Source organism: Rhinopithecus roxellana, chromosome 15, assembly GCF_007565055.1.
Source record: "Rhinopithecus roxellana isolate Shanxi Qingling chromosome 15, ASM756505v1, whole genome shotgun sequence".
Taxonomy (NCBI): domain Eukaryota; kingdom Metazoa; phylum Chordata; class Mammalia; order Primates; family Cercopithecidae; genus Rhinopithecus; species Rhinopithecus roxellana.
The window spans coordinates 67,246,505-67,273,972 of record NC_044563.1 but is presented as its reverse complement, the minus strand read 5'-3'; the positions used below and the strand labels follow the sequence as shown (position 1 = coordinate 67,273,972).

Sequence of the window (27,468 nt, the reverse complement as noted above, 5' to 3'; positions counted from 1 at the left end):
AACAGATACTGAAACAACCATGCACGTAGAAGTTGTAAAGCCTAGGAAGTTCTATAACATGCCTCTTTCATCTACTGGAAGGTACCAATACGTCTTTATGCACTCAGCGGCCACAAACATGGGTTTTAACCATTGGTTTTTATCAGCCCAGGCACTTATCCCACAAAGCCATATTGTTTTCCACCGAATCCCCTGCAGTTCCTAACTCAGACTCAAATGCTATTTGTGAGATAAGAGAAAACGCATCTGAACTGCAAGTCAGGAAAGCCCTGCAGCCGCACGGCCTGAGGCCAAGACATAGGTCACGTGACTCAGACACTTCACGTGACTCAGACACTGACTCACTCTCCGACTGACAGCTTTGGCTCAAGCTATCCCCAGGTGTGTGAACTGTACCTGCCATATCAACTTGGACACAAGTCACTTTACATTGATGAGTAATGACATTTGCCATTCTCCCCTGGGAAAGTGTAGATAAGCACATTTAGTTACCCAAAATTAACTTGAGAGCTATGATTAGGCACAAATTAGCCTGGTTTAAAATATAAATGGTTATTATAACTAAATGTACTTATTTCTCCACTTCCAATCTGTGAATTGAGGGATGCAGAGAGCTAGTCCAGGAGCTGCCAACCTCTAGGCTTCTGTGTCATTACTAACTTGGTTGAATCTAGGACCAGCCATGCCAGCCTGCCATGGGACACAGAGACACTGAGAAATAGTGAATACTTTCCTTCAAAATAATGGGATCGAGCATGTGACAGGCTAGATGCAAGATTTCAGAGTGGAAGGTGAATAGGTTGGAAAACCACCAGAGAGCTGCTAGTGGGAGGAAGATCACCGGCAGGTGCAAGGAGCCGCCGGCTTTCCCCACTTACTCGGATGCGCTTGGCTCTGCGCATGTCGTCGGCTGTCAGCGTGCTCTGGGTGGGCACCACGCTGTCTTCATGCTGCGGCTGCAAATGCAGCGTGTGCGTTTCTGGTTCATGTTCCAGGGAAGACTGGGTTTCTTGTGGCAGCTGAGGGATTGGGATAGTGGTCTGTTCTGGTTGATCCAGCCCATTCAGAGCGGCTGGTTCAGCCTCATCAAATTGCTCCTTTGTGGGAAAATGTAGCAAGTCCTGAAATTTGAAATAACCAGGAACAGAGATCAGTGCCAGAGGGACTGTCGGCTCAGATTTAGAATTGCTGCTTATTTAGGAATGACTAGATTCATAATACTCAGAAAAAATATTCTCCCTCTGGGAAAGTTAATTAGGTAACTATGCACAGAAGGCAAAAGCAGGATAGGTTCCAGACCACTTAACAAGGAAAAGACTCTGATCTGACTTTTCTGGAATATCAATAATTTTAATTGTTTAATTAAACAAAGTCCACCTCTACTAACTCTGGTCAATTTTATAGAGCAGCAAAGTTGGGTTTTTGTTGTAGGTAACACTTGAAAATACATTCTTTTCTGGCATTCTCCAATCATGCTTTAATTAACAGGCAGCAAGGTCTGATAGGAAAGGTCTACAAACATTGGGAAGGTCTTCGTACTTAGATCTCGTCAGGGATCTGGCGAGTCCTCCACACAAGCATCTAAGGAGGGCTCCTTCCCGTCCCCCCGTACCTGTGTCCCATCGTCACTCTTTTCCCCATTTTCGCTGGTGATTTCCAGGCGGATAAATTTTGGAGGACGCCCTGGCCGTCGACCTGGACCAAATCGCCTCTTGCCTCGTCCCCTTCCTCTGCCTCTTGTTCTAGGGAAAAGAGATTGGGTTACGGGTCGTCATGGTTACATAATATTCCATAACAAGTAGTGACCTAAATGATTCTTACTAACCCCAGAGTATGATTCCTCTCACCTTATTACTTTCCCAGATTTTCTCCAATGGAAACAACTGTTTTACTAACATACACTTTCTGAATGTCTCATCCTTCCCCTCTATTACAGCTTAAAGATATGTCTTCAATTATTCTGAAGAAAAGAGCTATAAACATTCAAATCACTGACAATATTTTGCTTCTGAAATGATGTGAGAAAGGCAGACAGGACAGAACATGCTAAGCCTTCGAGTGTGTTCCCAGGAGATGTCATCTGAGACAAGATTCCCATTATTTCTCTCTTTCTCCCCTGGTCTTGCGTCATATTCCTTCTAAGAAACGTGGCCAAATTCAAACAACTTTCTCGTTTTACTACAAGCTTCTGGAAGGTCAGAACAAATCTCTAATTCAATTGTTTCATAATATGCCTAGTAAACATCAATTAAATTTTACATCCCCTCTAATGGATTTTTTTTTTTTTTTTTTTGAGACTAGGTCTTGCTCTGCGGCCTCAGCCACCTGGGCTCAAGCGATCTTCTCACCTCAGCGTCCCAAGTAGCTGGGACTACAGGCATGTACCACCACGCCCAGCTAATTTTAATTTTTTGTAGAGACAGGGTCTCACCATGTTGCCTGGGCTGGTCTAGAACTCAAGCAATCCTCCCTCTTGGGCCTCCCAAAGTGCTGGGATTACAGGCACAAGCCACCATGCCTGGCATGAATTGCCAACAAATACAAATTCCTTAATGAAAGAGGCTTAAAAGAAGTAGGTTATGAGAGCTTCTTTTAGAAGATATGTATGTGGAAAGTGTACAATGTCAATGAGATCAAATTTCATCCTTCCACTCATTTATTTAATAATTTAACAAATACTACTATATTTTTTCCAGGAACTTTTAAAAAACTCTTCATGTTGGAAAATTCTGAACCTAGGTAAATAATAGAGAACAGCATGATGAGCCCAATGTACCCATAACCCAATTCCAACATTTTTCAACCCACAGTCAACCTTTTCCATCTATATCCCCACCACTTGCCCACACACATACCCAGTAGATGATCTGGAAGCAAATCCCAGATAGCTTTTCATCTCTAGATATCTTGGCATGTCTCTCTGAATCATAAGGACTCTTTATATACATATGAGCACAATACCATTATCACACCTAAGAAATACCTGATAGTTGCTAAGTATTATCATATCCAGTCAAAGTTCAAACCTTCCTAGTTATCCCAAGTTTCTCTTAACAGTTGGCTAACAAACGTATTACCTACTGTGTGTTACATACTGTGCTAGGCACTAAGGACATCAGATTACATGCAACAGATTTTACCCTCAGGGCTCTAGAAGAGGGAGGTGGCATATAAACCAAAAATCACAATATAAAATAAAAAGTGCTACAATAGAGCCACCAACAGAGTCTTGGAGATACCCAGGAGTGAGTGACTCAAATCTCACTGTGTCCACCCCCCCTTAGACATTTACCCCTGTGGTCACATGCTGGACCCTGTCACTCTTGTAAGCCTCTTCCCGCCAATCCCACGCACTGCCCACTCGGACACTACCCTAGCTCTGTAGTTGACTCCCTGTGGTACAAGCACACAACAACCCTTCGGCCACGCGAGCATCTCCAATCCAATCCTTCTGGTGCTCCCGTGCAGCTCTGCATCGCCGCCTTGATGTTTTTCCACAGCATACACTCCAAGGTCACCCATTGGAACCACTCCCTTGTGTGTACTCTCAGTTCCCATCCCACAGCTGCTCTGTTTTCTCAATGTGTGTTATGAGCACTTGGCAAAGCCACAACCCTGTGTAATCCAATTCCCTGCCCGCTCTGCACCAGCATCCCTGCAGCTGAATGAAGCTGGAGAACAACGCACAGTCATGCTAGTGAGCTCACTTTCATTTCATAACCATGAACCCCAAGTGGGCATTTAATGTAGTGGGCAATTGTATGGTACTTTCCTAGAACATTCACTTTCCCACTTACCTAACTACCATCTCACACGTCTCCTCTCTTTCCAAACCCTGGAAAAGCTGGCAACCCTACATCTGTCCCCCTGGCACGACCCTACTTCAAACCACCCTCATTCCTATCCCAAACTGTTGTGATAGATGCTAACAGGACTCCTTGTCTTCACTCTTACTCCAATATAAGCTGGTGGTTATTTTTTTCCAGGTGTTATTTTTATCCAAAATGGTTTTCAAAAAAATACAATCAACATCACAATACTCCCTAACCAAAACCCTCTAAAGACTTCTCATCATACTTGGAATAAAATCTAAATTTCTTACCATTTCCCATAAGGCCCTACCTGATCTGGCCCCTGCCCCCTTCATCCTATACAATTCTCCCCTCATCTGTCTTTTTTATATAGTGGAATGAAACATATGACTTGGTTTGATTAAGTAATCGTACTGCTGAAAAAAGTCTGAAAATCAGAGATCCGAATTACTTTAAAAGTATGTGCTATCTCAAAAATTCCTATTTCAGAATCTCCAGTTAAGGGAGATTTACCTAAGATGAAAGGATCTCCCATTGCTGGGTACTGGTTATGCTGGAAAAGATGGATAACGGTAAATGAGGAGCAGAGGGAAAAGGAGATGACAGGTAACACCATTCCCTCAGTAGCCCACCTGGTTACCTGTCTACACATGACACTTGGAGACACTCATTAGCTAGTGGACAATATAGAAATGATTCTGAACCTTTATAAGCTCGGTCTGTGGGCCTTTCTCCCTCATACATACCTGCTAAACACATCTAGTTTCTCATCATGAGAATTGAGATGCTGTTGCAACTGCTCCGAGCTTATAAATCGGCGGTTACATTCATAGCAGGGCCAATTCTTCTCTTGCTCTCGAAGAACTACAGTCACAGAAGAGACATCATGAAGGCTGATGATCAATAGACACCAATGCAACTCAAATGCCTGCGATCCCCACCATTCTTATCTTGCTGCAGCCCAAAGGGTTCATAGCTATACTGTATCTGCTATTTGCATGACTGTTTTGTTATCAAATCAAAAGCTAAAACTTGGCAGAGAGTTGCTTTTTAGGATCTTACTTTCTAATGCATCCATGCAAGACATCAAAGGAACAAATACCCTCACTTCACCCTCTCAGAGCCCTCAAAACACGCACACGACTTCACCACACCAAAAACACATGAGATGTTACGAAGATCTGTATTCAGATAGCCTAGTATTCAGACCCAGGTTTCATAATCTGAGGGTATGTTTTAGAACAAATAACTTAAAACTCAATGCCCAGTAGAATCACTTCAGCAAAATGTTCAGAAGCACCCCCTAAGTTGAATATAGGCATACTCCATGACCCAGCAACTCCACTCCTAGACACATACCCAACAGACATGTGCACATAGGTTCACTAAAATACATGTCAGAATGCTCGCAGCAGCACTCTTCAAAACAGCCAAAATCGAGAAACAATCTTATCGTGTAATAAAGAATCTGCCTGGTCTTTTTCCCTAGTTGGTAACCTTTAAGTCACTGGAATTTCCTGAGTCATAGGAGTGTCTTTGTTATTCATGGTGTCCCACCCCATAAACATACTCAAATGTATTCTAATGAGATGCTTCGGAGCAGGGACAGGCCATGCAGGAAAGTTCAACCATGTAATTAGAAATGTGGGGCTTTGAGCCAGGGGTTATCAGCCTGACCTCATGGAAGGAGGAGGAGAAGGGGGAGCTGGCAGTCAAGCTTGATCACCCGGACAATGATTGAATCAGTTATGCCTGTGTCATGATGTCTCAATAAAAATGCTGGACACTGAAGTCGGGTGAGCTTCTATGGTTGGGAATCATATATCAATGTACCAGGAGGGTGGCACGTCCTGAGGACATTTTGGGGCTTCCCAGACCTCACCATATGCATCTCTTCATTTGACTGGCCCTAATATATAAAAATCATACATTTTAATATATTAGATATATAGATCTTTACATTATAATAAATACAAAGGATTGTAACAAAATGGCCATCGTTAAGAATAGCGCTTTTTCGAGTTCTGTGAGTCATTGTGAATTATCAAACCTGAGGAGGTACTGGGAACCTCCTAACCTGTAGCTAGTTGGTCTGGGGCTTGGGACCTCCAGAGCCTGCAGCTGGGGTCTGAAGTCTTGACTGCCCTGAGCCTGTGAAACTTGACCTAACTCTGGATAGTGTCAGAATTGCATTTCACAACCAAATCTACAGTAAAATGGAAAAATCAATTGTTTTACATTCATACACCAGAATACCAAATAACGAGAATAAATAAATTATAATTATATACACCAATGGGGATGAATCTCACAAATACCATGTTGAGCAAAAGATGCCCAGGCACCAAAAGTGTACATATCACATAATTCTATTACACACAGTTCATTAACAAGCATATCTTATTGTGTGGTACTAGAAGTCAGGAGAGAGTACTTAGGAGAGAGTAGGAATTAGAAGGCAGCACAAAGAAACTTCTGGGGCACAGTAATGCTCTGTTTCTTGATCTGGGGGCAGGTTACATGGGTGTGTTCACTTTGTGAAAATTTAAGTTGTATACTTACAATGTGTGCAGCTTTCTGTATATAGATTATACTTCAGTGACATTTGCATTAAAAACAAAGCCAATGCCTGCCTTGGTATATCCTCAGAGATGATAAAATCTGGATAGAAATCGTCTTCTGATCTAGGTTCTAATTTGGTATTTGGAAGTTTTCATTATATTAAATATTATTTTCCAGCACACATGAAAGAAATGTAAATGTCATTGTAATTTGACACTGAATTAGATGGAGATGTGTGTCTCCAAAAAACCTACTGGAATAGCTTCTGAAATATACTGAGACAAAAAAAATTAGAGGTTTCATAAAGATGTGATATATACAATTTAGAATTCATATACAAAATGTAAAACATAAACGTCTAACCACCTTTCCTTTCTTCCTCAGATATGTCATGAATTTTCTGGTTCACGAACTCAGCATAGGATGCAGCATACCACACCTGCAAGAAGCAAGTATATCATCAAGAACTGGGGACATCAGCAGATGTTCCTTGCATGCTTAAATTATTTCTCCTGCTTCCAGGAAACAATTCAGGCTTTTCCACAGCCCATTAACAAAGGAAAAAAAGATCATGCTGTGAGCTCCCCTTGCAATAACTTTCCAGCAGATCAGTCAGGAAGTTCATTTGCCAAGGCACACTGCCTGTTTTTTCTTTTTCTTTTTCAGAAAATAGTTACTGTTACTAGAATAACTTCACAAGAATTATAATCATAGTCTCTTCAACTAAATAAAACAGCCTCCTCTGATTTCTTATCTATATTTAAACACCGGTTTTTACAGGGTTGTAGTTACAGTGGTTGCCACCAAACACCCCTTACTGGAGTCACCAATGACAACTTCAAAGGCAACCACCTTCTCCCGCCCACCCACTGGCTACTTCTGATCACTCTGTTTGCCTCTTTTTTTGCTCCCTAACTTCTACATGTTGGTGTGGCTCAAAGCTTAGTTAGAGTGTAGGGCCTTCTTATTTTGACTTCAGGTGGCCACATTCATTTCCAACCAACTCTATGCTAATGACTCCCAGATTAATATCTCCATCCCAGACCCTCCTTCTCTGTTCCCTCTGAGTGTGTCTGACTGGATGTTTTGGATGTCTCACAAACAGATCAAACTTAGCATGTCCAGAATGGAATTCTCAATGCTTTCCAACTCACGCCCCCACCCATCTTCCCCATCTTGATGAATACCTTCCACCCAGTTGCTCAGACTTGAAACCTGAAAGGTGCCTTTGATTTCTCTGCTTGCTTCGATATGCCTTTAGCAAGGACTGCCGCTCCCTCAGGTGTTCCCCAACCCTTCTTTTGCCACCCTGATGCATGTCAAGACCATTTCTTGCCTGGATGATCACTTGGCCCTCTGACTGGCCTCTCCTTTTCTCTGCAATCTACACAGTAGCCAGAGTGGTCTCCTTAAATCTCAGTTACCCCAGTTGGATCATTACACATCATATATAGGCATCAAAATATCACATGTATCCCAAAAATATGGACAACTAATATGTATCAATAAAAAGAACACACAATCAGATCTTGTCATGCAGGCAATGGCTTCTCATCTCATAGTAAACCTGAAATGCTTGATAATCTCCAAAGGGCTCCACAATCTCCCCAACCTGGAAAAGCAACCTCAGCCCTTGTCAGCCCCCCGACCCATGCTTCAGTCAACATGGCCTGCTTTCAGCTGCTCAAATATGCCCAAGTCCTTCACCACCCCAAGGATTCAGCCCTGCTGTTTCACCCCCACCCCTGCCATAACCCTCTGTAGTGCTGGCCCCATTCCATAGTTCTCAGCCTCAGTAGTGCCTCGTCAGCAAGGCCTTCCCTAACCATCACATCAAAATCGGTCCCTTTCTTTTACCTGCTCTTTCTGCACCATCTGTTTCCTTCATGGAACTTACCCCATGAGTTATTATTTGCTTGTTTACATCTTTCTGTCCATTTCTGCTCTAGAATAAAGGTCCCCTGAACACAGGACGCCAGTCTGTTTCCTAGGGTCTCACACACAGTAAGAGTTCAATATATCAATTACTAAGTGAATTAACCATATATAATTTTATGGATTATTTTATAGATATGGAAATACTTATAAAGACACTTTATGTTTTACTGTGGAAGAGACTACATCGTCTGTATTCTATAGTTTAACTAACCATGCCCCTGTAGTTGTACTTTTAGATGGATTATCATTTTACTGTTACAAATCCTACCCTAACCTATCAATTCCAAGGTGTATTTTTAAATATTTTCACCGGTCAGAAGTCAGGATGTGTTTCACACTCTAGGGCCTTCTACAGTCATGGCCACGATGGAGCTCTTGCTACCTGCCCACTGCTCCTGCACAAACCTGGTCAAGCTCTTTGTACTGTTCTCACCTCATTCTGTTATAAGCCCACTGACAGCTCATGAGTGAACACTTGCCAAGCAATGCAAATGAAGGCCAAAAAGATCTGTCATTTCCCTGAGAACAAACACAAGAAATCTGAAAGCCATGCAAGGCTGGCGTGTGTCCTGCAGGGCTTCTCAGTAAGGCATCAGCTGTCAGAAACTTCCTACAGACTTGATCTGAAACCTCTCCACTTCCAAGGATATGTGATTCAATTGAGGAAAAAGACACAGATGAGTTCAGTCAAATGGGAAAGCACAGTATCAAAACTTGCAGGAAGGTGATCAGTGGCTTGAGGCAACATCCCAGGGGCAACAGCAGAACCCTTATTTTTAAAATATTGCAGATGTATCAACACTTTCGATGGCACAGAAGATGAGAGCATACAGAAAGGCACAAACATCCACAATGAAGTCAAACAGTGATGCAGGAAAAAGAATTCAGGCTCTGCACACAAAGCAGTTTATACCTCAACCAATTTATTTTGCTTCAGTGTGTCTTTTTATGAAAGCACAAGTATGATATAATTTTAAAATTATGTCAAAATTAGTCTAACATAGCTCCTACTAACCATTTTTTATTTTTAAAAAGCACTATAATTTAATAGGTAGCATTTTTTTCTTAATGGTGCATAAAATAATAGTGTATCCTAAAGTCACTGGTATCTTAGAGTCAGTAGAATACAGTAGAGTCTAGTACTGTCTTCTTTTTATAACTGTTTCCTCAGATTAATGTTCAATGATTAGATTTACCCAGCCAAGAACACTTTTGCTATATACTTCCAGAAATGTTTTATGAAATGCAATTCTACAATTAACATTCCTATTTTTTAAACATTCACATTCATTGTACTGTATCCATTTGTTTTTGCTAATTTAAACATAAATAGTAGCTCATAGTTATTTTGAGGGTTTTTAAAATTATTAACGTTGAAAATTTTTTTTAACTTTTTAAAGTTCCAGGGTATATGTGCAGGATGTGCAGATTTGTTACACAGGTAACATGTGCCATGGTGATTTGCTGGACCTATCAACCCATAAGTAGGTATTAAGCCCAGAATGCATTCGCTATTTTTTCTGTTTTAAAACTTTTTTTTTTACTATTTGTTTCCTCCTCCAGATAAAGTCAACTCCTGACATTTGTTCATTTGTCCCTCAGGGGGTAGTGAGGTCTGTCAGTTTTCAAAGTTGAACTTTTTAATGTGTATTACAAATATTTCCCCCCTTCTGTTGTTTCCTTTTCATTTGTTTTATGGTTGTTCATTAGACTGAACTATTATATTCTTATTTGTTTCTCTCCAACTCTATAGTTCTATCTACTGGTTTCAAAGAGGAAATCTCCCCTTCACAGTTAAAAAATATTCACCTCAGTTTCTTTTCTAATCAGGAATTTATTGGGATACATGGTATGAGATACAAATCTCCTTTTACGTGTTTTCTTCAGGGTTAATGGATTCTCTAGCTGATGGTTTCAAAAACAGAGGTTCTGCATACCTTTTTAACAAAATCCAGGATTCCTCCTCCCTCAAAAGAGGTATCCATTTCTAATTTGTACCATACGCAGGCACTGTGCAAGTCCGTGTTTGTGCACTTACGTGATCATTTCTTGCCTATTTTTCATTTATATCAGGAAGCTGAAGAGTATTTTGGTCCCCTCTTTTGGCATGTTCTTAATGTAAGTTTTATTTTAAAAAAGGAATTTTCATTTAGAATCATAGCAAAATTTTGTTATGTCATCAAGAATTATTATTTAGATAAATTTCAATAGTTATTACTCAAAAATGTATTTCTGAAATCAGAAGTCAGCACATAGGATTCTTTGAGTAAAACATTCATACAAAGAAAAAAATCTTGCTTATACATCTAAACATCTTGCCCATACATCTAAAAATCCGTTTCTCAACTATGGAGTGTGTAAATGAAGTTAACTCACATCTTGAATCACTTCGTCACAGATACAGACGCGTTCCTGTCCATGGTTTGACTTACAATTTTTTGACATTACGATGTTGCAAAAGTGAGACGTGCTCAGTAGAAATCGCCTGAGTGCCCGTACAGCCATTCTGCTTTTCCCTTTCAGTATTCAATACATTATATGAGATAGTAAACACTTTATTATAAAAGAGGCATTGTGTTAGATAATTTTGCCCAACTGTAGGTTAATGCAAGCGCTCTGATCACATTTCAGGCAGGCCAGCCTGAGGTATGATATTCCTAGGTTGAGTGTATTAAGTACATTTTCAGTTTACAGTATTTTCAATTACAATGGGGCTTATTGGGATCTAACTTCATCATAGGTAGAGGAGCATCTGTACCAGTCTACTCCCCAAAACAACTACCTCTTTACCCCGGACCTCATGCTTTCACATTGGCTCTGCACAGTCTCCTGGTTCAAGCGATTCTCCTGCCTCAGCCTCACAAGTAGCTGGGATTACAGGCACCCGCCACCATGCTCGGCTAATTGTTGTATTTTTAGTAGAGATGGGGTTTTGCCATGTTGACCAGGCTGGTCTTGAACTCCGGACCTGAAGTGATCCAACTGCCTCGGCCTCCCAAAGTGCTGGGATTACAGGCGTGAGCCACCATGCCCGGCCTCACATAGGGCCTTTGATAAGCATAAAAGTCATATACTTTTCATCCTATTTGCAGGACTATGACAGTGTATACTACATGGTAGCTACTCAATAAGTATGTGAATAAGCAGGAAACGACCTTTTTTTTTTTTTTAAAACAAACCCACTTTAGGGAAATAAACTTGCAAAAAGCCCTAAACAATCACTCTTGCTAGCAAATAGCAGCACAGGTCTGGCAGCACTGTACCTTCAGTTCCTGCTTGGGCTCCACATTTTTTATGGTTGTATAATACACATGGTGGCCATACTGGTAAGCCACCAGGTTCTGCTCCAGGTGATTCTGGGCTGGCCGTACAAACATCATCCAGTTACAAAGCGTCTCATCAGACAACTCAAACCATAGGTCCTCATGTAAATCCCTGTCTTTTCTGTCCCCTTTATCAAGAGAAACCTGTACAAAAAAAAGTCACACAAAAAACAAAACAAAACCTTCAATATGAGACACATTTTATAATGTCACAATATGCAAAGTATTGATCCTAAAATTAACATACATCCTGGCTCTTCCCTTTGTATCTGCAAAAATCCTGGATCTATGACTTGCCAAATGTTAAAGGGAAAAGATGCTTTCTGAAGCCTCAACTGTAGAAAAATTACCTGGCAAAATCTAAAAGTTAATCTAATTGCGTAGCTTTAGCTAATATTTCACAAAACATGACAAAAAATGCTATAAATATGCCAGAAAATGCAAGCAAAATACTCTCTAGTTCATTACAACTTGCCTCCTTTTGGGGTTTCATTGCATTCATTTGTAATAGGCAGCCCAGGGATAGGCATTTCTGTTTACAAAGTAATATTCTTGCTTGGAGATTTTGAGAACACAAAGAAAACCTCCCCATGTCAAAAAACGCATCCCAAATATTCACCCCTCCCACTGCCCTTTCCTAGTTCTCTGGAGTGGCTACACGAAGCAAGTAGCAGAGAGGGCTGGAAAGAAACAAAGGGTCAGCTAGCTGTAAAGAGATGGCTATAAACATACTTCACCATACAGGCAGCTATTCTTTAACCAGAGTCTACAGGTCTGACCTGTTTCAAAACTGGAAAGTGGTTTTCTTGCAAACATTACTGGCACACAGCAGATGACATTAAGCCTACATAAGTCTCTTTGCATTCCAATCAAAATTATTTTAAATAAAGCAAGCAAGCCCCTGTTATGGGCTGAACTGTATCTTCCTCAAAATCCATGTTGAAGCCCGAACATGCAGTACCTCAGACTGTGACTGCATTTGGGGACAGGACTTTTAAAAGGGTACTTAAGTTAAAATGAGGTCATCAGGGTGGGCCTTAATCCAAACAGGACTGGTCCTTATAAGAAGGGAAGATGGGCCAGGAGAGGTCGCTCAGGCCTGTAATCCTAGCACTTTGAGAGCCCAAGGCAGGAGGATCACTTGAGCTCAGGAGTTCAAGACCATCCTGGCCAACATGGTGAAACCCCGTCTCTACTAAAAGTACCACAATTAGCTAGGCTTGGTGGCAGGGACCAGTAGTCCCAGCTACTTGGGAGGCTGAGGCAGGAGAATCGCTTGAATCCAGGTGGCAGAGGTTGCAGTGAGCCGAGATCGTGCCACTGCACTTCAGCCTGACGACGGAGCGAGACTCCATCTCAAAAAATAAATAAAATAAAATACAAACATTATAAATAAATTAGAAGGGGCGATTAGGACGTGGACACACACAAGCACTGAGGAAAGACTCTGTGAGGACATAGTGAGAAGGTGGCTTTCTGCAAGCCAAGTAGAGAGGCCTCAGAGGAAACCAACCTCAAACTTCCAGCTTCCAGAACAGTGAGAAAATAAATGTCTGTTGTTTGAGCCTCCCAGTCTGTGGTATTTTACTATGGCAACCCTAGAAAACTACTGTAGCCCCTCCAAATAACTCATATAATGCTTTCAGGGACTAAAATTGTAATCTCCATCTCATTAGTGAGTTTCCATTCAACCAAATTAAGATAGAAAGAAGAATACTAGCAAACAACCGCTAAGAAACAGGAATAAGAGACTCAGTAGACAATGCAGTGCTCCTCGGAACACTGCTGAAGAACAGGAGTGAGGTGTGATAAAGCATAAATTACCTTGAGGTGAATATAACAGTCTTTCAGCTCCGAGCCCCTGACGAGAGGCCCCTCCACAGGGCCAAACTGGGTACGCTTGGGGATGCGCCGCTTGGAGAACACCCCGCCCAGAAACCTGTCTATGTAGAGCACCAGGGGAAGGCTCGCCCTCGCACGGGTGAGCACCGGCCGGTTGGGGATCGGGTGCAAGGGGCCATGCTTTGGGCACACTGAAGAATGCGCGTTATTGCACTCTTCACACCCTGCAAGAGAGAGAGAGAGTCTTGAAGAAAAGTCCAGTTCCTCAGAATAACTTGATATGAGGTAAAAAATTCTGACCTGAAAAATCCCCAACTGCGTTTTCAAGCCAAAATTCAATGTACTCCTAACGGTGCTACCCATTCAATGGTAATTCATTCTCTCTGGGAGACCAGTAGTCCCAGCTACACCTGTAGTCCCAGCTACACCTGTAGTCCCAGCTACACCAGTAGTCCCAGCTACACCTGTAGTCCCAGCTACACCAGTAGTCCCAGCTACACCTGTAGTCCCAGCTACACCAGTAGTCCCAGCTACACCAGTAGTCCCAGCTACACCTGTAGTCCCAGCTACACCAGTAGTCCCAGCTACACCTGTAGTCCCAGCTACACCAGTAGTCCCAGCTACACCTGTAGTCCCAGCTACACCAGTAGTCCCAGCTACACCTGTAGTCCCAGCTACACCTGTAGTCCCAGCTACTCAGGAGGCTGAGGCAGGAGAATCGCTTGAATCCGGGTGGCAGAGGTTGCAGTGCACCGAGATTACAGGAAAAATCCTGTAATTCTCCTCTAACATCAGACAGAATTTGCTTATGCCTGTCACAAACAACCAGCAGGCCATGACTGACTTCTCTGCTGGAGAGTCCTTTGAATAGTGGCCACTACATTTACACATCAATTACAACATGTCTGAAGAGTAAAAAGAGCTTATCAGGCTAAATGTTGCACTATCTGATGAGACAAAAGAGGTGAATTTTATAGTATGCCAATTATCTCAATAAAACTATTCCACTGCCAAGGGGCTAGACTGCCTGAGCTGGAGTCCTGACCCTCAAATTATTGGCACAGCCCTGGGAAAGCTACCCACCTCATGGTAGGGCCACGGGGAGCATGAAGGAGGTAGCAGACGCAGGGCACTCACGCCTGGGATAGAACAGCATTCTTAAAAGGCTATCATGGAAGAGGCAAAGCAGCAAGGCAAACGTGTTAAAGCTGAAGTGGCTGAAGAGGCAGGATCGGGCAAATCTACCGTGGTGGTTTGGCAGCTGAAGCTCTGGTGTGAGAGACCTCGGCTTGGCTGCCTGATGCCCCTTCATCCCTATGTGACCCTGAGTGAGTTTCCCAATCTTCTGAGCTTCAGTTTTCTCATCAGTAAAATCAGAAAACAAAGAAGAGTGTCTCTCAAAGGGCTGCAGTGAAGGCCAGGTGGGATGATGCAAGCAGAGAATGTGGCACAGTGGCTGCACACGGAAGGACCTGGTTCATGGGAGCTATGTTCACACACACACAGGCAAACACACACACACACACACACACACACAAGACGGACACAGCTTCCCTGGGGGAGTCCAGTGCCCACACTTACATAAGTCGTGCGGGTCGAAGGGCCGGGGCGGGTCTGGCTCCCAGTCATCCAGATCTGTGTCCTCTCCGTCTTCCTCCTCATCTTCCTCAGTGTCCTCGTCCTCATCCTCATCCTCTTCCTCTTTGGCCTCCAGTCTGCCTAGAGGGGTCTGCAGAGTCGCCAAAGGGTCGGAGCCATCCACACTCTCGATGGAAGGCAGCACCTGGTTATGCACTGGCAATGAGGCCTGGGCAAAAGATGAAGGCACAGAGTAAGCAGACATGGACCCCTGCTTTCGGTTCACTGGTGCCCGCTGGCAGAAACAGGGTGCAAAGGGCTGGGTGGAATCTAGTCTTTGTACCAACTCCTTCCAGGCCCTGGAAAAATGACTTCCCTCTACAGGCTGTGAGGAAGAGCTGGCTTCATTTTTGATCTGACTGCTCACAACCTCTAACCCCGGCCTCCCTCTGCCCCTTCTGTCCCACACCTGGGCAGGCTGCTAAGAAGGCTCAGGTGCTCCCTCCTTTGGCAGCAGGGGAAACTCAAAACTGGCAAGGCCCTGGCCACCTGCGCACTGACCCCACCCCTTACACTCAGGAAAACCTGGTCTCTTCCTGGCTCATTCAGGCCGTTTCACACTGCTTGAGAGGCCTGCCCTGTCTCCCAGAGACTTCGAATAGGTAAGCAACAGACCGTTACGATGTGTGCACATGTGAGGTACTATCGGTTTCCACATCTGAACTAAACCTGGGGTGGGGGGGTCCCTCTCGCCTTTCCAGAGTGGTCTCACCACAATGGAGGGGGGACACGAGTTGACTATCCTCAACCACTTGTCTTTTAAAACTCAACATGTCATGCAACGCATGGTTAACAAAGTTCAATAGCTCACAGCTCTCCTTTTCAACAGCTCAGGCAGGCTGAGGTTTTTAAGTAAGAATAAAAGAGATGAGATGCCTGTTTGTGTCATCATGCTGAAGTCAGTCTCCTGCAAATAAGCCACAGCTGGGGTCATGTATTAGGTTAATGCTCTCTTATCGAATGTCCTGGCAGAAAATAAAAATGGTACCTGAAAAAGTTCTCCTGCCTCCAGTCTAAGTGTTATGGGATTATACACTGGCCTAGAATCCCTTTATTCAATCTTGCTCCTCCTGCCCAATTAGCACAAGGTCATACTCAAGCCATGTCCTAGTCAATAAATAAAGGAAGCTTTTAAAGACACCACTCCCTTCATCTTCTCATATGTTGTTTTCCTCACCTAGAATACTCTTTCCTCAGCAACCTGCTAAATCCTACCACATTCCAGTTTCCCAGTGAACCGCCTCTGATGCCTCCAGCCCTCCCTGAGTCTCCTCTGCTCTGAACTCCTGCAGCCCTTGGAGCCATAGAATCCCTCTCACAACACCACTCAGCATCTGCTTCCACACTTCATGACCTCACCAGGCAGCCTGCTTCCACACTTCATGACCTCACCAGGCAGCCTGAATCATTCTGGAATAGTTCTATGACATTTTCTGTGGAGCCCAGATCTTCCACGCTTTGGTCGGGGCCCAGGACTTTCCTCTGGAGGTCGGTAGAATAAGTGTAACCCTTCCGCCACAAGAATCAAATAGCTGAAGGCCAAAAACCCCTAATTCATTCAGTCATTTCTCAAATGACCAAACTCCCAGCTCCCTGATCATCTTTTGTCTTCATTTATTTTGCAGTGGATTCCATATTTTTATTAACACAACATCAGGGTGCATTAGTGTTTACGTTGGCCACATTGTTCTACTGCAGACCCATCTTGAACCTGCAGATAACTAAAATTCCTAAGTCCTTTTTTCCCCACATAGAGTGCTATTAAACCATTTTCCCCCTCCTCAGGACTTCAAGAGCTGATTTTTACTTAAATGGGGGAGTTTGCATTTATCTCCAGTAAATTTCATTTCACTACTTTTATCTGTTCTTCCCGTCTGCCAAGATCTTTAGACTCTAGATCCAGACATCTCACACATTAACTATCCCTACAGCTTTGCATCCATTGCCAGACACCATCTATTTTGGTGGTAAGTATGTGTTTTCACATGAGTCCATCTTGCCTCTCCAACTGCACCTCAGGGAAGTAGACTATGGGCTTTGGAGTCAGGCATTTAGAGTAAAATCCTTGCCCTGCCACTTAGCAAGTTACTATACTTCTCTGAACCTCAGTTTCTTTGTCTGTAAAATGGACACAGTAATACATGCCTCAGGTTCTGTAAGTACTAAGTGAAACAATATGTATATAAGGTCAGTAGCAGAGTATATAGCATTTAGTAAGTGCTTAGTATCAATCATTGTTATCCTAAGTTCTTTAAGGACCATGATGGTATCATATACTTTCTCCTCAAATTTAAAAGATTGCTGAGCATAAAGTAGGTATTCAATGAAGATTAATTTGTTGAAATATATTTGGCCTTTTGGGAAATGGCATCAATCCCTTCAGGCATCTAGAGGAAGTCTTTGTGGCTGTTCACAGACATCCTTTTCCCGCAGTGCATCTTAATCGAAGAACTTATCAAACTCTAAAAGGAGGCTGGGTGTGGCTGGGCTCGGTGGCTCATGCCTGTAATCCCAGCACTTTGGGAGGCCAAGGTGGGCAGATCACCTGAGGTCAGGGGTTTGAGACCAGCCTGGTCAACATGGTGACACCTCATATCTACTAAAAATACAAAAAAAATTAGCTGGGCATGGTAGCGGGCACCTGTAATCCCAGCTATTCAGGAGGCTGAGGCAGGAGAATCACTTGAACCCAGGAGGCAGAAGTTGCAGTGAGCCGAGATCACGCCATTGCACTCCAGCCTGGGCGACAAGAGCGAAACTCCATCTCAAAAAAAAAAAGAGGCCAGGCGTGATGGCTCATGCCTGTAATCCCAGCACTCTGGGAGGCTGAGGCAGGAGGATTGCTTGAGCCCAGGAGTTCGAGACTAGCCTAGGCAACATGGTGAAACCCTGTCTCTACAAAAAATACAAAATTTAGCTGGGCAGTGGTGGCATGTGCCTGTGATCCCAGCTACTCAGGAGACTGACGTGGGAGAATCGTTTGAGCCCAGTAGGTTGAGGCTGCCGTGAGCTGTGATGGTGCCAGTGCACTCCAGCCTGGGTGACAGAGCAAGGCCCTGTCTCAAATAATAATAATAAAAAGAACTCTAAAGAAACGGTACTGCAGTGTGTTTATTGAGGGCCTGACCTGCAATGGCAGTGTAAGAGCACTGCCCAACATTTGAAACAGTCGGGCTCCAGAAAGCAGATCCAAGCGGCTATCTCAAACTGCATCCGCACACTTAACACATGCTCATTTAACTTTTGCATGACGTTCCACTTCTGCAACTCACGGTCTTTTAGAAACTTTTACGTGGGAGGCCAGAATTCTGGAAGATGCTTCTGCCTCAGCTTCAGTAAAAACAACATAAAATGCCGTGTGAGGCTGAGGACTCCACAGGGAACTTTTAGCAGTGCAGCTGCTGTAGCCACCTCCCCCTCAACCTCCTCAATAGAACCTGTGAGGAAGTGACTGTATTCCTGCTCCCCATCTCAGAGCACAGCTTACAATATTGCCCCTTGTCCTAAGTGCTGAAGCATTAGGTCAGGGTTAGTGATAAATGTTATCATACATTGAACAAACCAAAGCATATATGCACCTCTACTCCTCATAAATCGGCTCTGCAGAGCCAACCTGAAAGAATGAATTCAGCAATTCAGTTATTCTAGTGAAACCGCAGTGTATTTTTCCCCAACAGATGCTGTCAGAAAGACTCTGGTTTGGCAAGGTGACTGGCTTCTTGCCACTGCTGAGAAAGCTGACATCAAGATAAAACCAACCTTCTCTTCCCCATGCTGGACCTCTCTCCTAACAGACTGTGGCAAAAGGAAATGCTTAAACACTCCAGCATCATCTTCAAGGGCTAACGTTAAAAGCAGAGTTTGGATATTTACCAGAAACACGCAAACTACTGTTGAAAAGGAATGGAAAGAGCTGGTGACTATCATTTCTAGGTAAGAACTGTATACTTCTAGACAACACAGACCTTAACATACAACAGGCATACATTACAAATTTAATGAATCACAAATTCAAATTCAGCTGGTGTTTACTGATGCTAGGCACATATTTGAATTTCTTTGAGGCCAGGTGATGTTACAACCCTCCTAAGTGGCAGAGATGAAGTTTAAATTCTGACTCTGCACTGCTTTTTCCAGTACATGACAATGGCCCAAGGGAATTCAGTCTATTCAAGGAGGGCAGCAGAAAAGGTAAACATCACCCACGCTTTGAATACCTGGGCAACAAGGTAACCACACATGCTCCTGACGTCACCGCCAGGCAGTAGGTTGGCAAGCAGTGTGTGTGTGTTTCACTTAGAGGAAAAGAATACAAAGCAAAACCATTTTAATCCTGTGCATTTTGTCATGTACAATAAAATACAGTAAAAGGAAAAAGAATCTATAAACTTATGGTATACTTTCTCCTTCCCACTTAATACCACTCTCTGTAATTATTTCTGAAAGGACATAATGCATTTCAGGATACAATTTATCTGAGAAGTGAAACATGAAACGACTACGCTGGACAGCAGCACACACAACAGAATGCTTCTTGATTCCTACTGAGACCAATTATCAGGGCAGCATATTTTCCTCTCAGTATGTGGGGAGTCACACATGTTCATTTTCAAAAACAATGGGAAGACTATGCCTGGAGACCACTGATGCCTTTCTTAAGGACAAGGGAATGCATACCTGCAAAAGGCTTCAAGCACATTTTGCCCCCACTAAAAACAACTGAAAATATAACAGGAATCTTTTGTCTAAGAAGAAAACCAAAACCAAAAAAAAAACAAAAACCATCATCTGTGTTAAACCCTCAATCTAACTTTCTATCCAGAATTTATCCAGGTCACCAGATACACTGACAACCACTGAGGTGTTATAACCAGAAATAACAACTGTGCTGGTTGAAAGGAAACTGCAATGGAGAAAGATGCTAAGCCAATAGTTCCACTGACTTGTAATGTCAGGGTTTGTGGAGCTGAGTACAACTTTCCTTTTGAGCACAACATGAAACAGGCAGATTGTTTCTGGACATTGGGAAAGATGAAGAGCCCTTTAAAGTGCAAATGGCAACGAAGCCTTTCATTAAAACTATCCCTTAATAATAAAACAACACAAATCTGCCTACGAGATTGGCAAAATTTGAAAAGAATGCAGATACTCAGTGTGGCAAGAGTGTGTGGAAATGGGGCACCCTTGGACAGTATTTTGTTGGTGGGAATACAAACATTTTCAGTGTCTGAAAAGCAATTTAGAAAATCAATCATCAAAATAATTTCACACAAATATCAAATAGAATAGTATAATAAACCTCATGTATCCACAACTCAGCTCAACAATTATCAATTCGTGGCCAATCAACTTTTTTTTTTTTTTTTTTTGAGATAAAATGTCTGTCTGGAGTGCAAGAGTGGCTTAATCACAGCTCACTGCAGCCTCAGCCTCCCAGACTCAAGTGATCTTCCCACCTCAGCCTCCCGAGTAGCTGGGATTACAGATACATGCCACCATGCCTGGCTAATTTTTTTAGTTTTTGTAGAGACAAGGGTCTTCACTATGTTGCCCAGGCTAGTCTTTAACTCCTGGGCTCAAGTGGTCCTCCTGTCTCAGGGATCCCAAAGTGCTGGTATTATAGATGTGATTCACCGTCCCTGGCCAATTCACGGCCAATCTTATTTCAATTAATCTACCTACTTTCTCCCTCATTGGATTACTTAGAAGCAAAACTAAGACATTATACATTTTCATCTGTAAATAGTTGAGTACAACAAAATGACTTTTAGATTGCATATCTTATCATACCCAAAAAAATTCGTCTTTTTTTTTTTTTGAGATGGAGTCTCACTCTTATCGCTCAGGCTGGAGCTGCAATGGCATGATCTCGGCTCACTGTCACTGCAACCTCCGCCTCCCAGGTTCAAGTGATTCTCCTGCCTCAGCCTCCCAAATAGCTAGGATTACAGGTACCCACCACCACACCCAACTAATTGTATTTTTAGTTGAGATGGGGTTTCACCATGTTGGCCAGGCTGGTCTCAAACTCCTGACCTCAGGTGATCCACCTGCCTTGGCTTCCCAAAGTGCTGGGATTATAGGCATGATCCACTGTACCTGGCCATCATTTCTGCATGTGTGTGGTTTTTTTTTGTTTGTTTGTTTTTTATGGAGTCTTGCTCTGTCGCCAGACTGCAGTGCAGTGGTGTGATCTTGGCTCACTGCAACCTCCAGTTCCCTGGTTCAAGCGATTCTCCTGCCTCAGCCTCCCAAGTAGCTGGAATTACAGGCACGCGCCACCACGCCCAGCTAATTTATGTATTTTTAGTAGAGACAGGGTTTCACCATGTTGGCCAGGATGGTCTCGATCTCCTGACCTCGTGATCTGCCCACCTAGGCCTCCCAAAGTGCTGGGATTACAGGCGTGAGCCACTGCGCCCGGCCCCAGCTGTCATTTCTTAGTACTACCAAATATCGACTTAGTGTTATGATTTCCCCAATTGCCTCATGTATTTTTTTACAGTTGGCTTGTTCAAATCAGGATCCAAACAAGGTCCATATATTGCATCTGACTGATTTGCCTCTGAAGTCTCCTTTAATACGTAAGCTCCCCCTTCCTCTTCTTTTCCCTTGCAATTTATTTGGAAAAGAAGCTAAACCATTTGTCCTAGAGAATCTCCCACAGACTGGGTTCTGCTGACTGCATTCGTGTGTATCTTTTAATTTGTTCCATTTTGTCTACCATGCTTGAATCTAGATACTTAATCAGATTCCATTTTGATTTTTTGGGAAGCATACTTCATACGTGATATAATACAACAGGAAGTACACAATGCCAGGAGGCACATCATGAATGGCCGTCTCTCTGTTGGTGATATTATCACTTGGATCTATCCATTATACCATTCCTCATCAGCTTTTTCCTGATGGTTTCAGGCTATCATTGACAATCATTGCCTAGGTCAGTATGTCATTAGGGGCTGCAAAATGGTGATATTCTAAGTCAATCATCCCATCTTTATTTATTAGTAGGAATGCTTCAATAATGAAATTTCCCTCCTCAAGTAATTGGTTACCTGAGTACCTTCAAGGAGACAGGCAGGATTCTTTTTCTCCATTTGCCAGTTTTTAGAATAATATGGTAAATTCTAGCATCCTCAAAAAGTGACCAATCCAGCAAGACCTTTTAATATCACTATGAACTTGTGGACCTTACGTATATTTAGGTACTTCAATCTATTGTAGATGTTATCCCTTTTTTACAGGTCAATTTGACCCATTTTGGCCCCTTCAAGTTCTTGCCATAGGAAACCAGAAGTTTTTCATAGCAACCCTGCATTCTGAGAAGACAAGATGCTCCAAGTTCATCGGTGCATTCCCTGCCCCAGAGCTAGAATCTGCCATTTCTCCAAAAAGCCCTAATTCCTTTTGCTGGTGAATTGTATTTAAGAGAACACATGGCAGCATTAGGGATACTCACTGCTACTGGGATGATCATCGTATCTAAACTACTTCAATGGCCAGAACTAGAAAAACGGGATTTTTGCTTTTTTTTGTTTTTTGTTTTCTTTTGTTTTTGAGACAGAGTCTCACTCTGTCACCCAGGCTGAAGTACAGTGGTATGATATCAGCTCACTGCAACCTCTACCTCCTGGGTTCAAGCGATTCTCCTGCCTCAGCCTCCCGAGTAGCTGGGACTACAGGCATGAGCCACCACGCCCAGCTAATTTTTGTATTTTTAGTAGAGACGGGGTTTCACCATATTGGCCAGGGTGGTCTCGAACTCCTGACCTCCGGTGATCTACCTGCCTCGGCTTCCCAAAGTGCTGGGATTATGGGCATAAGCCACCACGCCCAGCCTGTTTTTTGTTTTTTTGAGACAGAGTCTTGCTCTGTCACCTAGGCTGGAGTGCAGTGGTGCGATCTCAGCTCAATGCAACCTCCGCCTCCCAGGTTCAAGTGATTCTCCCAACTCAGCCTCCAGAGTAGCTGGGATTACAGGCATGAGCCACCACACCCAGGTAATTTTTGTATTTCTTGTAGAGACAGGGTTTTGCCATGTTGCCCAGGCAGGTCTTGAACTCCTGGTCTCAAGTGATCTGCCTGCCTCAGCCTCCCAAAGTGCTAGGATTACAGGCACCTGATGAGAAAACATGTTTTTTAAGAGAAAACATATTACAAATCCATATTCATATTCCAATTCAAATTTAGAATTCTGGGTTTTTATTTCATTGGTTTGGTTTTTATATTTGTATCTTTTTCCACTTTTACAAAAAGCTTGGTTCTTAACTTAAAATACAAATATCTGGCCGGGCGCGGTGGCTCAAGCCTGTAATCCCAGCACTTTGGGAGGCCGAGACGGGCGGATCACGAGGTCAGGAGATGGAGACCATCCTGGCTAACACGGTGAAACCCCGTCTCTACTAAAAAATACAAAAAAAAATTAGCCGGGTGTGGTGGCGGGCACCTGTAGTCCCAGCTACTCGGGAGGCTGAGGCAGGAGAATGGCATGAACCCAGGAGGCAGAGCTTGCAGTGAGCTGAGATTCGGCCACTGCACTCCAGCCTGGGCAACAGAGCGAGACTCCGTCTCAAAAACAAACAAACAAACAAAAAAAAACAAATATCTTCTGTCTCTACCATTTCTCTTTGGGGTATTTATCCTAAGGAAATAATCTGATATGATATCCACGGCAGGGTTCTTTATAGTAGCAAAATAAGAAAAAAAGGAAATAATCTACATGTAAAATAATAAATGAAGAATATATATAATAGTATATCTATCTATATATATAGATATATATTTCATTGCTTGCTTGATGGAATCAATGTAGCATCCCTGTTGGAATCAATAAGTACAGAAATGAGGTTGGTTTGGGTCAAGAATATACCTAATTATTACAAAAAATTATTAAAATAAATAACAGTTCCATTTAAGTTCAAAGACCCCCACTGCATTGCCATTCACTGCCAGTCATGAATGAATTTAACCCCAACTGATATAACAAAGGCTCCTAACAACCGTCCCTAGATTTCAGATGATACTAATACAACTAGTGTTCATTTTCTAAATTGTGAAACAGAAGCATACAAATCTTCTACCAAGAAATAAAAAAGCAGAAAGTGCTTCTTCTTTGAAATTTTAATTAATTAATTAATTAATTAATTTTTTTTTTGAGATGGAGTCTTGCTTTATCGCCCAGGCTGGAGTGCAGTGGCACAATCTTGGCTCACTGCAACCTCCACCTCCCAGGTTGAAGTGATTCTTGTGCCTCAGCCTCCCAAATTAACTGGGATTACAGGAGCACGCCACCACGCCCGGCTAAGTTTTTTGTATTTTAGAGACGGGGTTTCGCCATGTTGGCCAAGTTGGTCTTGAACTCCTGACCACAAGTGATCCACCTGCCTTAGCCTCCAAAAGTGCTGGGATTACACATGTGAGCCACCACACCTGGCCAGAAAGTGCTTCTTAATGAGAATAATGTAATTATTAATCAGTCATGGCACTCAGTAATACAGACAAATTACAGTCACATTACCTCACATGAAAGTAAACCTATTTGGTTTTTGTTTGTTTATTTTTTGAGACAGAGTCTTACTCTGCCACCCAGGCTGGAGTGCAGTAGTGTAATCAAAGCTCACTGCAGCCTCAGACTTCTGGGTTTAAGGGATCCTCCCACATTAGCCTCCCAAGTAGCTGGAACCACAGGTGTACACCACCACATCTGGCTAATTTTTAAAATTTTGCAGAGATGGGGTCTCTCTCTATTGCCCAGTCTGGTCTCAAATGATTCTCCCACCTCAGTCTCCGAAAGTGCTGGGATTACAGGCAGGAGCCTCTGTGCCCAGCTGCTCCCACACCTTCTTTATCACTTTCACATTCTTGCAAAAAATAAGAAGGAAGTCATCAAAGCCAAGTAGGATATATGAAGAATGAAGGTAATGGGAAAGAAATGTTTTAAAAGAAAACCAAGAAGAACTCAGCTTTTTAGAAGCTGGCACGAGGAAAATTGGAACCACATTTATATGTCATTTAAGCAAGAATCTTTTTTTCAGTATTTAAAAATAGAGCAAGCACAAAAGCTATATCAATTTCCAAAAAGGGAGACACTTTTAAACCTCATGATTATTCCTTGGTTCTTGAACCAATACTCTGTTCATATGCTTATTTTTAAAAATTTCTCTGACAAATCACTTTCTATTACCAGATCATTCCAGTATATACTTATTGAAATATGTTAATATTGTGTTACATTTTGCTTTGTTTTCATTAAAGGAGCTGGAGAACATTCTTAGTACATAAGAAACAAACATGTAGAGATGGTGCAGTGTGAAGGGATGGGGGCATTCCAGGCACAGTGGCATTCACAGTGTTATCCCCAAACAAGAAAAAGACAATTCATTACCTGCTGAGCTGTAGCATCCTGCTGGACATAAGCTACCTGGCCTGGGTCTGTAAACAGAGTCTAAACAAACAAACAAACAAAAACTTATCAGTAGCTCTTTGGATAGCCTGCCTAGACAGCAAAATTATCCTACTGCTAAGCACCAGTTTTTAGAAAAGCTAACTCCCATTTTAGCTAGTAATAATCTTTCATTAATACAGAAAATAAAGATAGTAATCTTAAATTTAGCTAAAGCCTTTTATTCAGATGGCTCCAAAGAGATTTGGAGCCATCTGAATAAACCATCCCAATGGCTAACATACTTCACAATTTTACTCCTAAGCAAAGCCTCTCTTGGGGCTGAGGGTCATAGTTAATTAAAAAGGCATCTCGTGAAAACAAAAGAGAATGACATGGACAAGGGTTCACAGGCTCACGCATAACACTGCTCACAGGCGTAGTCTTGTGATTAAATGAAAATGGATGGAGATAGACAGGCATCCAGAAGAGGATTACATTCCTAAGGATTACAGCCATTTCAAACGTAAGTGCATGTTTATTATCAGAAGAGAAGTAGAAGGAAAGTAAATTGAACTTAATGTTCCATGAGTTCTTTATTGGATAGTCAATAAAGCCATAATTAAAAAAAAATCATCATCATAAACTAAGTTGGGTCATGATGCAGCAAAGCTAACTAGAGAAAATTCTTTGAAACTATTGTAGCCAGGGCACCACGGTTACTATCTCTAATCCAGAAAAATGTCAAAATGTCCTTTCTTCTAAAGTTTCTAAAAATCTGGCTAGGCGTGGTGACTCACGCCTGTAATCCCAGCACTTTGGGAGGCTGAGGCAGGCAGATCGCCTGAGGTCAGGAGTTCGAGATCAGCCTGGCCAAAACGGCGACTCCCCATCTCTACTAAAAATATAAAAATTAGCTAGTTATGGTAGTGGGTGCCTGTAATCCCAGTTGCTTGGGAGGCTGAGACAGGAGAATCACTTGAACCAGGGAGGTGGAGGTTGCAATGAGCTAAGATTGTGCCACTGCACTCCAGCCTAGGAAACAGAGCAAGACTCTGTCTCGAAAAAATAAAAAATAAGTAAATAAAATAAAAATTATCCAAATTCAGACATTTAGTAACACTGTAATAAACTAAAAGTTGGTCACAGGACATTCTTACATAAACTAATCTTATTCTAATATAGGCAGGGGTATTCCAAAAGTACCACTAAGTCTTCAGTGATTTCATACTTACGTAGATTTGAAAGGCACTGATTAGGCAGGCCTCATTTCTTTTTGGGAATGATCTGAGCCTCTTTATTAAATATCAAATGAGGACAAATTTTTATTACCAAGATGCTACTATAAAAGCATGGAATTTAGATGTTAAAGATACACATTTCAAAGTACTTTGTACATTGTAAAGTGCTAACAATGTAAATTAACATTTATATGTTGGGGGATATTGGTGTCACTCATTTGGAAGCTATACTGCAAGTCACTGGCAAAAAATAAAATAAAAGCAGCTATAATTGTATAGCTTTTACCAGTAAACATCTTTGCTTCTAGTACAGCCTTGCAAATCAGTAAGTTATTAAGAAGTGGTAGCTAATAAGCTTAGCAGGACCCTTTCTTACACATTTAGCTGAAATAATCTGTGTGTTTTCACAGAGCCTGGTTCTTGATACTTAGGAATAATAACAAATTCATAACCTAGTCAACTGGAGAGAAGAGCTATACACAAACCCATGCTCTAACTCCTTATCGCATTTAGTGTTGAGAAGTAAATCACATCTTCCTCTGCCAAGCTGGTTACAAGCTCCTTGAGAGCATAGATCTTTTCTTTTTTTTGAGACAGAGTCTCGCTCTGTCACCCAGGTTGCAGTGCAGTGGCATGATCTCGGCTCACTGCAACCTCTGCCTCCCAGGTTCAAGCAATTCTCTGCCTCAGCCTCCCGAGTAGCTGGGATTATAGGTGCCCACCACCAC

The 27,468-nt window shown here is 42.5% G+C and overlaps 1 protein-coding gene across 4 annotated transcripts in view; it reads right to left on the bottom strand.

Annotated features, from left to right (window-relative positions):
- PRDM10 (PR/SET domain 10) overlaps positions 1-27,468 on the bottom strand; it is a 103,366-nt gene that overhangs the window by 30,903 nt on the left and 44,995 nt on the right. For all 4 annotated transcript variants that reach the window (XR_004053541.1, XM_010356411.2, XM_030917528.1 and 1 more), the window contains exons 4-11: positions 25,503-25,562; positions 15,059-15,284; positions 13,460-13,701; positions 11,576-11,779; positions 6,741-6,813; positions 4,559-4,676; positions 1,613-1,742; positions 879-1,121 (exon numbers count right to left, since the gene is read on the bottom strand). Coding sequence is in view for 3 of the 4 variants with exons in the window: in XM_010356411.2 (XP_010354713.1) it covers positions 879-1,121; positions 1,613-1,742; positions 4,559-4,676; positions 6,741-6,813; positions 11,576-11,779; positions 13,460-13,701; positions 15,059-15,284; positions 25,503-25,562 (1,296 nt within the window). In the remaining variant the exon portion in view is untranslated. The remainder of the gene's footprint in view (positions 1-878; positions 1,122-1,612; positions 1,743-4,558; positions 4,677-6,740; positions 6,814-11,575; positions 11,780-13,459; positions 13,702-15,058; positions 15,285-25,502; positions 25,563-27,468) is intronic.